General features: G+C 44.6%; 1 protein-coding gene across 1 annotated transcript in view; it reads left to right on the forward strand.

The window, feature by feature from the left end:
• Positions 1-16,347, forward strand: part of NEK10 (NIMA related kinase 10) — a 681,202-nt gene that overhangs the window by 52,045 nt on the left and 612,810 nt on the right. Inside the window, exon 6 of the mRNA XM_069212020.1 lies at positions 3,170-3,254. Coding sequence (XP_069068121.1) covers positions 3,170-3,254 — 85 coding nt within the window. The remainder of the gene's footprint in view (positions 1-3,169; positions 3,255-16,347) is intronic.

Consider the following 16,347-nt stretch of genomic DNA (forward strand, 5'->3'; position numbering starts at 1 on the left):
GTATATCAAAAAAGGGCTGTGTCCTTCTGTAGGCGTACTTATGCGTATTGAATGCATGCATGGACTTGCATAATTAAGCGCTGTGTGCATCATCACAGTTTTTATTCAATGTTGCACAACAGCTGCAATGCTGTACAGAATGGCTAAAAACATTGACAAAGCCAATAGGTCTTATAGGCGAGACCTATTGGTTTTGCCAGTGCTTGTTGTGTTAGAGGAAGTGTTTGATAATAGTTGGGTAACTTTCTGTGCGTTGCTCCCAACTGTTCTAGAGCTAAAATGCTATGACGAAGAGTTAAGCTGTACCGTCAAAGAAGGGTGTTATAAAAAAAAAACATGAGTTAGAAGCTGGAGTTTGTGACTTTATTAGTGTAATTAAAAGGCATCAGCAGCAAAATATTGCATGGTAGATACTTTTAACAATTGGCCGTTCTTTTTTGCTGCAGCAGTAATATGTGAGTACACGTCTTTACTTTGTGAACAATAAAGCAGGTCAAGAAAGCAAAGGAAAACAAACAAAAAAACACATAACCAGTCAGTTAAAATGTTATCATGTCACCAAAGTAACTACGTCTAAAAGCGCGCACTGACTGAGTTACAAGCTACATGTAATTTTATTTCTGCAGTGTAACAGGGCTATTGAGCAACATCACTAAAAGGAACACAAACGGGACAATGTAACCACCCACGAAATGCCATGGCCTTGGTGAACAGTTCATCCAAGCAATGGAAAACCATGAAAAACACATGAAAACCACTGGCTGAATGGGTCTGACCCAAAACCCTTGCCCACTTTTTATTACATGTACCTTTAACGTTGAGCATAGCAGTGCGCAAGTGCTGCTTTTCTGACATGTTGGTAGGTATGTTGGCTTTTAACCACGCCCATCACTTTCACTCTTTCGTTGGCTTGCCGTTCAAAAATCCTTTTTTATCATTGGTAAATTCTTTAAGTTTGTCCCTCCTTGAGGCAGTTTTGTTACTGTATTGGCCATCAACCCGGTTACATGGATAATTGCACGTTTGGCGATATGTTTGACTGCGAGCGAACTTCTTTTTCCTTTTGTGTCTCTCCTTCGTGCTCAAGCTTATGGCAGCCGTGGCTCTTTGAATTGACACGCTTATGTCAACTGTTTTACTTTTCATTTTCTATTTATGTGGCCAGAAAAGTCCAGTTAGGAATTTACAACGCCAATAGCTCTAACTCGAGCAAATGCAAGATCCATAGCATTGTAAATGATTGTTTATAATATTAGTCACAGGAGGACTGCAGGCACCTTAAATTGTCTGTAACGAGACTTAAAAAGCCAATGCAGAACTCTAGTCAATGCATCGGCAAGGGTAGTAAGCACTTTATGAATGCAATTACAATAACTGAAGAAGCTTTCTGAACATCGGAAATCTTTTCAGTTTTGACTTAGAACAAAAAATTAGTTTTTTGAAGTTGCTGATGACTGTTTCTTGTTGCTTCTTTTTTGTTTTTGTTTTGTAAAGCTCAGTACCACCATCTATAATACTTAATGGTGAGAATTATCTTGTAAAGGTATCTATTCAGTTACGTTTTTATTGCCAGTAATCAATATGGAATTCCTCCACCTGGTAATTACTGATTACAGTGCATGGTGTGTTAATTACTGTGTGTAGGAATTCCTCCTCATTTCAAGTTTCAGTGTTTGAAATGAGGAGTAACCAGGGAAATATGAGTTTTGTGACCTGATTTCTGCCATTTCCCCATCATTCCAAATCACGTTTTTCCAATCTGATTTTCTCAGCTTTTGCTGATGAATTGTGAACAAGGACAATCCCACAGCCTTTCCAGCTGAAAGCGTTATCCCAGTTCGAGGTCCATCTTCTATTTGTAACTCGTCTGTGTTTTAGTCCAACCCCAGGATGAGCGTCCTACTATCTAAAATGCCATATCTTCAAGAGCTTGCAAATAGATTAGCCAATATTTTCAATTCAATATAAATGAGTTGCACAACAAGATACCATGCACAGCAAAACCACAGTCCCTCTTTCAGGATTTTGGCTGTCAGTGGGCAACCAGCAGAGCTTTGTCTGTTGACCATGCAAAGTTCCTGAAACCTCTATCTTTGCTAATAGGGGAGCCAATGGAGCTGTGCCAGAATGGCAATGACATTGGTTTGCCTCTCACAATACACGTAACAGTATTCTGGAGCCACAGCTAGTTAGTGGTAGTTCAGAGTATACATTGCTACAATTGCCCACACTGGACAGAATGTCCGCTTTGCTACTGATGGTAGCGTAGGTAGCCCTCTCAGGCAGCATGGAGTTGGTAATGGCAGGCTTGGACCACCACATTTATCTCTACCCTTAAGTTAAGGTGGACATCAGTATAGAACTATTCCCCTAGGTGATAAAATGTTATCAGTTTGGGGAAATAGATATTTTCTCTGGTTCATAATAGCCTTTCCCCTTGGTATTGAGGGGTTGCTGTTGTCAGTTTTCTGGGACATCAATATAGACCTTCAGATTCCGTACTGAGACTGGAGGCCACAGGTAATCCCTCAAAGCATTATGCAACAGGGTCTAAAGTGGCTTGGTTCCAAATTTCTGATTCACAGTTTAGCTGCTGTTCAGTTTCAAGGAGATACAATAGCCCACTGCACCAAGCATATCTTCATTACAATGGACTGTAATTCTTAGAAAAGTATCAGTACTCTAATCGTTTTGTACCAAGCATCTCCTCAGCACAATAGTCTGTGGTACGTGGAACCTCTTCTGAGCAATAGTCTAATGTACCTAGCATCTCTAAAGTTCAATAATCTAATGTGCTAGCACCTCTGCAGTTGAGTAGTCTAATGTACCTAACCTCGCATCAGTACAATAGCCTTCTGTACTTAGCAACTCATCATGACAATAGTCTACTGTACCTAATACCTCTTGAGTGCACTAGCCTGCTGTACTTTGCAATGTATCAGCAGTCAAGGTACCGAGCATGTCTTCAGTACCTCTATTGTGCAACAGTCTATGGTACATACCATCTAGTCAGTACAGTAGCCTACCACCCTTAGCGTGTGGTCTGTACAATAGCCTCCTGTGTACCCAGTACCGCTATGATGCAGTATTCTACTACAGGTGCAGATGTTACAATGACCAGTCGTCCACTATAAATGAATTGACACCATAATTTCTTTTTTTCTTCCAGCGAGTGGATCAACCATGCCCCATCAGTGCATTTTCTGAGAGTGCTAATCTGCCTGAGGTTATTGATGCGTGACCCATTCTATCAGGTATGTTTTGTTAGTAGGACTTGCTGCAGCATTACAAGCATCCTAGGAAAGTAATCATACAAACAGTGAGATTTTGAGGTTCAGGTAACCTGAATAATTTTATTATTAACATAACTGATGATGATTATTATTGTCAGTGTTACTGTTCTTATCATATAAGGGATAAAGTACCCCCTGCCGTACATTATAAGGATATTGCAAGTCACAGAGGAGTTTCATAACCATGTAGAGGAACAAGGCTGAGTTCCTTTATAAGATTATGGAATGCTGAGGTGACTTGTAATATCCGTATCAAGTATGCCTGCAGGCACTTTATCCCATATAATACATGGTTTCACCAACACCTTTCCCACAAACCACTTAAAAGCTTGGTGTATAGCTTTACAAAGAGTCAGCATATTTTCAAACAGGAAGAAAAAAAATAAAACATCTAGTGCAAATTTAACCACATCAAAAAACTGTTAGATATTTGTGCTAAACATATATTAAAAACAGTTGAATACAAATCTGTTTAAAAATAAAATAAGAACTCCAGTAGCTCGGAATGTGAGGAAGCATGCAAAAAGATTCTAGCTTGTCTCTGTCTATGGAGTGCAAAAAAAATATATATTCTCTCTGCTTGTCACTGTAAGCTATTTAAATAGAGCAGAAGAAAGAAAAGCAGTTTTGTGTATGTTACTTTGAACAGCTGCTTCAGTTATGCTCTTTGACCTGACCTGCCTTTCACCTCAACTGCTGGCTGTGGTACGAGGCAGTGTGACATCAGAAGCCACTTTAATAACTTATAATAGTCAATTTCTGAGGTCCTTTCTTTATAGTCCGTGACTGAGTGCATCCCAAGTAGCTGATTATGCAGAAATCAGACTGCATGATATACAGGGATTACAGAATCCCATGTAGTATATAGTAATTTTGTTAAATGCCAGTGTTACCTTCCAGAACTTCACAGCACTAGTGAGTCAGGTAGGATGGATCAGGTGGTTTGGCCTCCAATGTGGCTGGGGGCAGATCAGATCTCTGGCACCATGGAAAGTCACTAATATTTTCTGCTTTGTGTGCAAACAAATTGTGTAATTAGACAGTTCTAATCATCAGTATAGCAATCTCATTTCAGGTTGGTGGTCATACTATTTAAAACCCTGTAACAAAATAAAAAATAGGAACATATGCAAAATCGGCACTTCCCTTAGTAAGTTTTTTGTTCTGAGGAAGGTGGTGTGTTTTCCCTTGATATGTAGTTTCATGTAATTCATTTGAAAACGTTTTACTTTACACTGCTTGATGGATATATTGTTGGCATACACCTATCCTTGGTGCACCGGCAACTAAAGGCCTGTTCCTGCTTTTTAGGCCCAAGCTGAAGGACAAAGACATTGTAACCCATGAGGATGGAATGTCTTAATTCAAAGCCCCCACCCTCAGGAGAATTATAACACCTTGCACCCCTCCCAACCGGCTCCGAACCACCCCCCCATGCTTTGAAGCTTTGTGCCTTTCACAGCTAGCTCTGCAGTATGTGTCTGGCAGTTTAAGGTGTGTGCATGGCCACCTCAGTAACTGTGAAATATGAATAATTGCAGTGGAAAGCAGTCAGCCCAGATTTTGCTTCGTTTCTTTTTTTTGGCAGAGTAGAGGGAGACAAAGGAGCTTAGGAGAGCTCTCCCCGCTCCCCTTTCATGGTTCATGTGACCCTGTGAACTGCAGGAAGAAGGAGAGGGGAAGGCTGAAAGTGTGCTCTCACCAATGGTGTTGTGAAAAACTAGTCAATCGAAGATGGAAAGGAATCTGCATGGGCTCTACCATGTACTCTGCAATCATTCACCGTGGACTGGCATTCCTTTCTGACCATGCCTACATCGGGCATCTTGTGGATTCATGGAAATCATTGTATGAAGAGAATCGCCATTGAGGGACTATTTCTCTTTATCCTTTTGCAGTATCCTTCCCTGTTCAGTGAGAGACCAACTATCCTGATGAAGTAGAAATAGAATTCCTATTATTTTCCAAGAACAACATCAACAACTAGCCCAAGCAGGGCCCAATGACATGAACCCGGGGGCTTCAAAACTCAACTTTCACCTAGCTCCAAGCCACTTGGACTCATCCTAACACTTACTTCACCATCAAGGATCACTTTGCCAAGAACATTAAGATGGCCTGATACTAGTCTGCTCTACCAAAGAAAGTGAAAGCTCTTCTCAGAAGGCATATTCAGATCTGCTGTTCAAGTCTTCAAACTATTGCTTCTGGATGGTGGCTATGGCTGCCACATGGCCACCCTTACTACACACTGGTACCCTCTCAAAGGACATCCTACATGCCGCAGCATGCATCATCAAGGGCCAGAAACTCCACACCTTGATTGAACTCCACTTGCTCCCCGTGCTGGGCACACCATCTTTAAAACCTGCATTTACACACCTATGACAAGTACCAGTGCCTCTTCGACTGACAAGCTCGCCTGCTCCAGTGGATTTTGTCATACCTGCAGCCAGGACACTATCAGACTGGAAGCAAAGAAGCGCAAAAAAGAAAAATAATGCAACAGGCATTCTCTAATTATGCACCTAGCACTTGCAACAACCTCCTTGTATTGATCCGGATTACCCCCAACCTCTGCTCCAGTTTAGGAATTACTTGAAGACACATCTCTTTAAAAAATACTACATCAGGATGTAGTAACTGGACACTTCCACAGTCAGTATCCACCGACTTCTCCAACCATTCACTTAACTGTATCTTTCCCTTTGGCCCAGTATAGAAGCCAAACCTATTGGTTCTACCCCTTTGCTGTCCTTGGAATGCGCGAAAACTTTTAATATCTTTTTGATCACCATCACCTTTGCTGATGCCAGTCTTCTTCTCTAATCTGCTTCCATTTACCCCAAAATCCCCTGAAGTTCTTTTCTTTTTGATCAGTTCCGGATGGTCTTAAGACCTCAGAATGACTGTGTTTTAGCCCTGGTTTTCCTGTCAAAACATCCTACCTTGTGCCTGCATTTCGCTTCTTTGGAGACTTTTTCTCTGGTAACACAAAACTGCACCTAAATTGTGACATGTACTTTTCATAACCATCTCTCTCAGCTCCTGAGGAAGATGCTCTGCTTTCCACCAATTATTGTCATTGTGATTTCCACCATTGATTGTAAGGCAGGTAGACCACCCGAATCCCAAGTCCTTCCAGCTCCGGTGTTCACCCAGGCCCTCATTGTTACTTTCTGTATTGCCATTATATACTTTTTTTCAGTCATCCATCACCTCTTCTAACAAGTTGATTGCCTTTCGGAGCATGTCCTCTCACTTCTTGAAGTTTTTGTATCTTTGGAGCTCATTGTTCATGGAGAACTACTCTGTCTAACTGCACCCACCTTCCCTCGCTCCTCGCCTACTGCTTTCTGACCCTCCTGCCACTTTTTTTCTCTTAGCAGCTATGCTGGCTCCTACTACTAGTGCCCCTTGAGTTCCTGCTCATTTCATCTTCTCTGCCTTCTGATTTTGATCGCCAATCTTTGACAACGGTGCTTCCTCATATTCTATTCTGCTGTTCTTACCAGCATGCTACTCTGCATATCACTTTTTCTCTGTTCTCCCCTTCTCTGCACTGCCTTAGTCTCCTTCCACTAATCTATCCTGGCTTTCACCATACTCCTCTTTTACTGTTCTCGTCAATCTCTTTTTTTATTCACTCACTTCCAAATACCTTCCTTTTCACCCCATTCTTTTCCTCACCGGAACGTTATTCTGTTTATTCCCCTTTTTCATCTTGGTTTCTTGTCCACTTCTCCCCTCTAACTGCCCTTCCTTGATTTCCCCTTTAATGTTTCACCCTTGACCCTTTTTTTCATTGTCCCAATTCAAATCCTGAGGCAAGGAAGCAACACCTCACTAAAAACGCATGTAAATGTTATACCTTATACACACACTGACAACCAAAGAGTATATAAACTTGATTTACTATTTCTTTGTCGTCCCTACCCATTAAACCTTCATGTGCTAACTCACTTTTAGTTCACTGAGCCTGTGAAGCTTGAAGTTGTAACACCCTTTTCTGTGCCAGTCACACACCCTTATGCCACATCATCCTCCAGCCTACCATTTATGCTCAATAGAGGGCTGGACCCTATAAATTACCCCAAAGTCTAGTATACCTTCACCTAACCGAGTACTATGGGGTCGATTACAACTTCGGTGGACGGAAAAGGCCGTCCGTTGAAGTCCTGATGGTTAGGTTGCCGCCAGTGCGGCTGCCTTCCCGTGGGCCACATTAAGAGTTTCCCACTGGGTCAGTGGGCGGAAACAATGTTTCCGCCTGCTGTCCCAGTGGGAAACGGCCTTCAACATTGACACCGGCTCATAATACAGCGGCTGCAATGCTGTAGTGTGTAGGGTGCACAATCACCCGTCGCGATGTTCACTGTTTGCAAAGTAGACAGTAAACGTTGTAACAGGGCTGGCAAGGGGGGGCCCTGCACTGCCTGTGCCAAGTGCATGGGTCGTGCAGGGGCCCCCCAGGGGCCTCCACACCCCGTCCCTGCCAGCAGTTACATGGCAGTGGTACCGCCATGTAACCGCAGGCGGAGAAGGGACTCGTAATCTGCAGGGCACCAACAGTCCCTTCCGTGGAGGAAAACTGGCAGTGCTGGCAGTCCGACCGTGGCGCTAAAGCCACAATTGTAATGTGGCTGTCAGACCGCCACATTGGTGACGGTCCGACCAAGACCATCAGGGTTGTAATGACCCCCTATGTGCCCTCCAGTGGCTCCTATCTGACCGGGCCCTCTGGGTGCCCTGGTGCAATGCCTAACTAAATTTTAATTTTGTTTCTTGAGGTTTACAGAGAGTAAATACCTCATCACATGTATTAAAAACAAAAAAAAATACATAATCAATATTGGTAAATGTATGAATTACAAAAGGGTGACAAATCCATTATACCATCCGTAGTAAAAAAAACTTATACTAAAGACTGCATAATAATAATAATAATTATTATTATTATTATTATTATTATTATTTCTAAAGTGCACAATTGTCTAAAAGGCTTCCTGGTGCTAAACATCCTAACACGGTCAGTACTCACTACCCCACCACTATCTAGTAAAGACCCAAGTTATAAGAGGTTTCCTGAACTGACCATTATCAGGTGATGTTCGCCACATACTTGGCAAGTTATTCTACATGCAGACTGCCTGCACTGAGAACATTTTCTCTGACCCTTGAAAGACTGAATATTTCCTGGAACAGGAGACCTGCTTTGGTTGATCTGAATAGGAGACTTGGATGGTAATTCGTGAGCTTATGTCTTAAATAGACAGGACACGTCATATGTGCAGCCTTAAAAACAAAAAAGGGGGCTGCATTACGAACCTGGCTGTCACTAAACCGCCAAGTTCGTGGGTGGCGGTCGGACCGCTGCCAATGTGACGGTCTGAGTGCCACATTACAACCCTGGAGGTTGGGCCGCCAGTGAACCGTCAGTTCCGTCAGCATCTGAGATTCCGGCGGTCTGGAGGTGGTGGCGGTCCTAATCCGCCAGGGCAGAGCTGCAAGCAGCGCTGCACTGCGGATTACGACCCCCTTTTCCGCCAGTGGTTTTATGGCGGTACCATTGCCATGAAAATGCTGGCAGAGAAGGGGTGCAAGGGGGACCCAGGGGGGCCCCTGCACTGCCCATGCACTTGGCATGGGCAGTGCAGGGTCCTCCCAAGCCAGCACCATTGCACTGTTCACTGTATGCTTTGCAGACAGTGAACATTGCCAGGGTGCTGGTGCACCCTCCAGGCTGCAGCATTGCCGCTGGCTCGATTATGAGCCGGAGACAATTCTGTAGCCTGTTTCCCGCTAGGTCAGCAGGCAGAAACTTAAGTTTCTGACCTAGCGGGAAACTCTTATTAACTCCGGCCGGGAGGTCGCCATGTAGGTGGTGGCCACCTTGTCTGGAGTTTAGCAGATGGGGATTTCCATCCGCCAAAGTCAGAATCGGGCCCAGAGTGCTTTAAAAAGAATCTTTTTTTCCACTGGTAACCACTGCAGCTTTATAAGTGCCAGAGTCTGGGAACATGACAGAGGACATTCATGGGAAATCCTGTGCTAGCCGAGCTGCTGAATTTTGGATGTGAACCAGTTATATAACCAGCATGTCTTGGGCACCCAATAAAAGTACGTTACCATAGTCTAGCTTGCTGTGAATGGTAGTCTGGACAATAAGGAATCTGTTCGGCAAGAACAAATGGTAACAGTTTTCTTAAATTTTTTAGGCGAGCAAAGCAAGTAGAAGATAACTTATTAATATGTGAGGGTAAAGAAGGAGCATTGTCCGCATCCGAGGAGGCTGACTATGGAAAATTGGTTTCTGGAGGCCAGAAATCACCTGGCAATGACCATGGACTCATGTCTGCAGAGCAACAGAGTACCTCAGTTTTATGTTACTTGAATTTGGGAAAATTAAATGTTTGTCAACTAGTAATCACCCTCATACACGGTGGAATTATTGTATAGGAATGGGACCTATGGGTCAACCAATATTATAAATTGAGTCTCGTCTGTGCAATTCATAAGGATAGCCCCTCTGCAATGAAGCAGCATTGTCAAAGGCTTCACGTATATATTAAATAAATTGGGCTTAGTGCAGGCCCTTTTGGATCTTCCTGTGGTACAGATTGGAGTTCTGATTGAAATGGTGGAAGAAAAACTCCCTGAGTTCTGTCCATTAAATATGACATGCTCCATTGCAGAGCAGTGTCCTCCACTCCTATTTCCAGTAGTCTCTCCTATAGTATCCTATGAGAAATGGTATCAAAGGCAGCTGACAAGTCGAATAATACCAGGGCAACAGTTGCTCTTGTCGACTGTCATCCTTAGATCATTTAGGACGGATACCAGTGCGGTTTCTGTCCCATGCATGGGACGGAAACACGATTGAGTGGGGTCCAGTAGCTTGTTGTTTGCGAAATAATACATCAGAATAGAATTAACATGTTTTCTAATATGTCTACTGGTAACGGAAGGAGTGAGACAGGTATTTAGTTACAAATAATATTCTGATCAGCTGTTTATTTCTTTTAAAGGGGTCTTACACATGCTTTTTTTTTTTTTTAAGTTCTGGGGAACTACTCCCTGAGTCAAAGATGCATTACATATGGAGTGTCGGACTTTTGACAGTATATCTTCTAATGGGAGCCAAACTTTAGGGGGCATCAAATCATAGGTTAAACCTAATTTGATGGAATGAACTAGATCCTTAAATTGAATATTAGAAATCTGCTCAAATTCCCGTACCTGAGTTACCCCATCTTCGTTTTCCTTAGCCCCAGTAGCCGAACCCCAACCTCCTTGTTCAATGCCAGCCTGCTGATCCTCACCCATTGAGAGGCTTCACATAATGTCTGCAATTTTATTCGTAAAAAAATGCTAAATCATTGCATCATATAATCTGATGATGCCTAAAATACATTTAATAAATAATTTATAAATCTTGACTTTGCACATAATTTTCATACTGGCACAAAATTTAATAAGTTTTTTTGTAACGCTCTGGTGCACTTAGTATTGATTTTTTCCAGATGGTAAATATTTGCAATCTTTTTTGCCAGATTTCAAATTCAGGTTGCTGTTTGGCTTTCAATTGACTCGTGATCACTGCTCTACAAATTAGCATGGCTAAGATCCACCATATCTGTGCCCCTTGGGATAAACTCCCTAAGTGCTTAGAACCACTTAGTAATGCTAATATATCACTGAGATTGAATCTATGCCTAAGAAATTTGTCATATTGAGAGATTTTATGACTGTAAATTTTAGTATTGGGCAAGACCATATCACAGGAATCCAATTACCATATTCTTATCATCTAGGGCATTGATATGTGATCTCGTATCTACATTTGTGTATGTGTTTGGGGACATATTAGCCATCCCCTGTGCACAGCGGTTGCATTCTACTAAAATGTACCCCTGTAGCAGTGTTTAGGTTATATTTGCAAGCTTCCTTTCAAGTTGCTGGAGTAATTTCTTGCAAGTATTTCACCCGTTGCACTAATCCCTAATATTGAGGATGATTTGGAAGAGTAATAATTGCTAGTGTTTTAGAGGTCTCTATATCATAAAAAGTATGCTTACATATGGCACTGGTAATCTGGCGATATGAATAATATCAGCCCATTAGTCATTGCAGTTTAAATATGGCATATTCCCTTGTAATTCGCTGCACACTGATTAGCTGATTCCCAATTTTACCCAAGCTGATCTTGTATAACCCATTTATCTTATTTGGAGCTGAAACTGTAAAAATCTCAGCATGAATCAATGGCACGTGGAGAGATTGTAGTGCTCATAACTAAAAAAAGTGTTAGTATTTGAGTGCTTGTATTGGATAGTAACTGTCAACATCAGGACAGTGCGCGCTCTACGGGCAACTAAAATGCAAAAACCCAGTCTTTATGCAAAGGCATAATTCATGCATTATGTTTATATGCAGTTTGTTAACCTTTTGCATTACAGAGTTTAACCTTGAAAACCACTATTAATGATGTTTGCAGTAACTGTTAATTTTCAGGGTATTGCTGCAGGCTTACCGAGTGTGTCAGGGTGTGGTCCCTTTCTAGGACCTTCTAGAAGCCTTCCCTGCCGCGTGACTGGATGTGGTTTGTGAGCTGGGCTTGACTCTATATAAGGGAGTCAGCCCAGCTACACGTGCTCCCTATTCAGAGGTCCTGGTGCAGAGCAGCAGCAACATCCTGAGCTCTGGTCCCGGAGGCCTACAATGATATTTCCAGGCCTGCCCTTATTATATTGACAATCCTTTAGCAGGGTGATAAGGTGGAGGTCGGGCTGGGCCCTGACCCCCGTTTTCAAAGATATTCAAGTTTTTGGGCCTAGTTGTGAAACTCCTTGTGTGCGTGATTGTGTTTTCATGACATTTACATATTCTTGTTTGAATCGGCAAAGTGCGCGATTCAATTCTGGCATTTAACCTTGGCATTCAGATCAGCCACAGTGTGCGCGATTATTTCATGATATTTGCATTGTATTTTTCGAATCGGCAAGGTGCGTGATTCATTTACTGGCATTTAACCTTGACATTCAGATTGGGAACAGTGTGCGCGATCATTTCTTGATATTTGCATTGTGTATTTCGAATCGGCAAGGTGCGCAATTCATTTCCTGACATAAAAACTCTTGCCGTTTAGATCGGCAGTGTGCGCGATCATTTCATGACATTAGCATTGTGAAACTTCGAATTGGCAGCAAGGTGCGCAATTCTTTTCTGGCAGTAAACTCTTGATTTTCAGATCGGCTGTGCGAACGATCTTTTCATGATATTGAATACGTTGGTGTGCAGTGTTTGTTGAGGTGCACACATTTATCCTGAGCTTTTGGTTTTCTCGAAACGCTTAATTCAAAGTGCGGCATTCTTTGTGCTAATTAAGCTCCTAGTACATTTCCTGTTGTTTTTTCATGGAATGTTCAGATAGCCTTTGTCCTCCTGTAAAAGTGCAATGTTTATCCTGAAACTATTTTGAAGAAGGTTCTTGTATTCTAGACAGTATATGATATTTCCTGAAAAGCTCAAATGAAACATTGTATTAACCCATTCTTGACTTTTCCAGGTACCTAGATTTCTTGAGGCCTAGTTATAGTCATTTCTTAGGTTATCCATGATTACAGTATAAGAATTCTTAGAACCATAGTCTATTGAAAGTCAATGTGATTATGGGGGTCATTCTGACCTCGGCGGTAAAAGGCGCTTACCGCCGGTCAGAAGACCGCCATTACACCGCCGCGGCCGCGGTAAACCGCCACGGTCATTCTGACCCACAACTGCCAAACCGCCAAAAACCCGACATCCACTGAAGTCCGCCTCATCAGCGGTCAGCGATAAACTGGAGATGACCAAACCTCCACCGTCACGCCAACACAAACACGCCCATGCCATTACGACCCACGAATCCACGCGGCGGTCTTTCAACCGCGGTATTCCATTGGCGGTACACACCGCCGCGCTCAAAATACACACACCTTTACAAAACACAGCCACATTGGACAATTACAAATACACACACCTGATACACATACAAACAACACACCCACACACCCATCACTATATAAAACACACACCCACATCACCCACAAACCCCCACAAATCAAATTCAGAGACAAGGCGCAAAACACAGAGAGAGAGCACAGGGAACGCAAAGCACAACACACACAGGAACCCAACCTCATCACCCACACCACATCTACGCACAAAACACCACACACCACCACACTCATCACCACAATCACCACCCCACACCTCATCCACACCACCCCATGGCACCCCAAAGACACCCCAGGTTCTCGGACCAAGAACTCAGGGTCATGGTGGAGGAAATAATGAGGGTAGAGCCCCAGCTCTTCGGCACACAGGTGCAGCACACCACAATAGCCAGGAAGGCGGAGCTATGGCAAAGGATCGTCGACAGGGTCAACGCTGTGGGACAGCATCCCAGAAATCGGGAAGACATCCGAAAGCGCTGGAACGACCTACGGGGGAAGGTGCGGTCGATGGTGTCAAGACACAACATCGCTGTGCAGAAGACTGGCGGCGGACCCCCACCCACTCCACCCGAATTCACAGCATGGGAGCAAGAGGTCTTTAACATCCTGCATCCTGAGGGCCTCGCTGGAGTAGGCGGAGGAATGGACTCTGGTAAGTCTAATCTCAACTACTTCACCCCCCCCAACCACCAGCATGCCAACCCACACCCCCACCCTCACCCCCAACCCCCCAGCACACATCCTCCCTGTTAATGTCTCACCAGCACAACCCACCCAACCCAACACCAACCCCTGAATGCCAACACAAACCATGGACACCCATCACCTAAGCATGACCACTGCACATACCCATCCCCCCCCCCCCAAACCACCCTCACAACTCCTCCCACAAGGGACTGCCAGCACTGAGGGACAAGGTCACCCACAAATCGCACGCCATGGCACACACAAAAGCAATAACCATACTCTTCTACCCCTGCAGGGCCCGAACGCCAACACACCGGCCAGGAGGGTCCAGATTTGTCCATCCCACCCCCAGAACAGGCCCCCAGTGATGACAGCAGCTCTGTCGACCTAGAACCTGATGACCAGCCCGGACCATCGGGGACCTCTGGACAGTCGGTTATCCTCAGTCAGCCACAGGCCACAGCAGACCTACCCCCCTCTGGAAACACCAGCACAGCACCCACCCAGCGGGCCCATGCCTCTGTCTCCAGGACAGGTCAAGCAGCGGTGTGTCTACCAGTACAGGGCACCCAGGGTAACCCACCACCCCAACAACAACAGTGACCTGGGGGCAGTGGTAGTGGGCACACCGTCCAGGGGACAGAGGCCCAGGAACAAAGGGGAACTGGGAGGGCTGCTGTGCGACAGAGGGAGGACAGGCCTAGGGAACCCACTGTCCAAGAGGCCCTCACCACCATCATGGGAGCGTATCACCACTCCCAAGAGACGATGGCTACGGTCCTGGCCAGGTTGCAGGAGATCCTGCTTCTGCATGAGCAACAGAATATGGGGTTCCGGGAAGAACTGCGCAGCATCAGTTCCGCAATGGGTACAATGATGGTGGCACTCAACCAGATTGTCACCACTTTGCGGGACCATGTGGCCCCCCTAAGGGCCCCTGCCACTAGCATGGAGGAAGAACAGCCCACCACCTCCGCCGGCGCTAGTGGTCAGGATGCCCCGACACAACAGCAACGGCCCACCCGGACCCCACCCCCTGCAGAACAAGAACCACCCCGCAAGAAAGGCCTGAGATCTAGGAAGAAGACAGAGTAGGATGTCAAGACCCCCACCATGCACGGATACCCCCGGATGTCATCCCACTGTCCCACTTGTTCACCCTGTCCAACCTTGAACTGCCCCTGCTCCACCTTCCACAGGCATATGGACAATGAACCTGTAGGAACGACAGTCTGGACTCTGCCATGGACATGCCTCCACCATCACCCATCACCCTTTTTTAACTATACACCTATTTTAAAAATTCAATAAACACAATTATTGCACAAAAACAAACTGGATTCTGCTATCTATTTAATTAAACCAAATGTATGCGATATAACCAACAAAACATTTCTATTTACATTGTGATGACAACATACCAGTGTCACACAGCGGTAGTCCATGGTTAAAAAAACCAGAGGGCACTCCGTGGGGATCAGATCACTGAAATAGGAAGTGAAATACACAACTAAGTTACCATATATTGTGGTTAAAGGTCAGACAGTAGAGAGCCACTACAGTTACAGATATAATACAATGCAGGAGTAGATTCTTACCTGTGTGTTACTGGAAATACTGCAGTATCACTCTGTCCCTGTTGTCTGTGTCGTCCTCTTCGTCTTCCTCCTCTTCACTCTCCGCAGGCTCCACAGCGGCCACACCAACACCATCTGGACCATCCTCCTGCAGGAAAGGCACCTGGCATCGCAAAGCCAGGTTGTGAAGCATGCAGCAGGCCACGATGATATGACACACCTTCTTTGGTGAGTACATTAGGGATCCACCAGTCATATGCAGGCACCTAAACCTGACCTTCAGGAGCCCGAAGGTCCGCTCAATCACCCTCCTAGTACGCCCATGGGCCTCATTGTACCGTTCCTCTGCCGTGGTCCTGGGATTCCTCACTGGGGTCAATAGCCAAGGCAGGTTGGGGTAACCAGAGTCACCAATTTGCCACACACGCTGTCTCTGTAGATATTCCATCACATAAGGGATGCTGCTATTTCGCATGATGTACGCGTCATGCACTGACCCAGGGAACTTGGCATTTAAATGGGAGATGTACTGGTCAGCCAAACAGACCACCTGGACATTCATCGAATGATAATTTTTTCGGTTCCTGTACACCTGTTCATTGTCTTTTGGGGGAACCAAAGCCACATGGGTACCATCAATGGCACCAATGATATTGGGAATGTGTCCAAGGGCATAGAAATCACCCTTCACTGTAGGCAAGTCACCCACCTCAGGGAAAATGATGTAGCTCCGCATGTATTTCATCAGGGCAGACAACACTCTGGACAACACCTTAGAAAACATAGGCTGAG

The sequence above is a fragment of the Pleurodeles waltl genome, chromosome 10 (assembly GCF_031143425.1).
Source record: "Pleurodeles waltl isolate 20211129_DDA chromosome 10, aPleWal1.hap1.20221129, whole genome shotgun sequence".
Classification (NCBI taxonomy): domain Eukaryota; kingdom Metazoa; phylum Chordata; class Amphibia; order Caudata; family Salamandridae; genus Pleurodeles; species Pleurodeles waltl.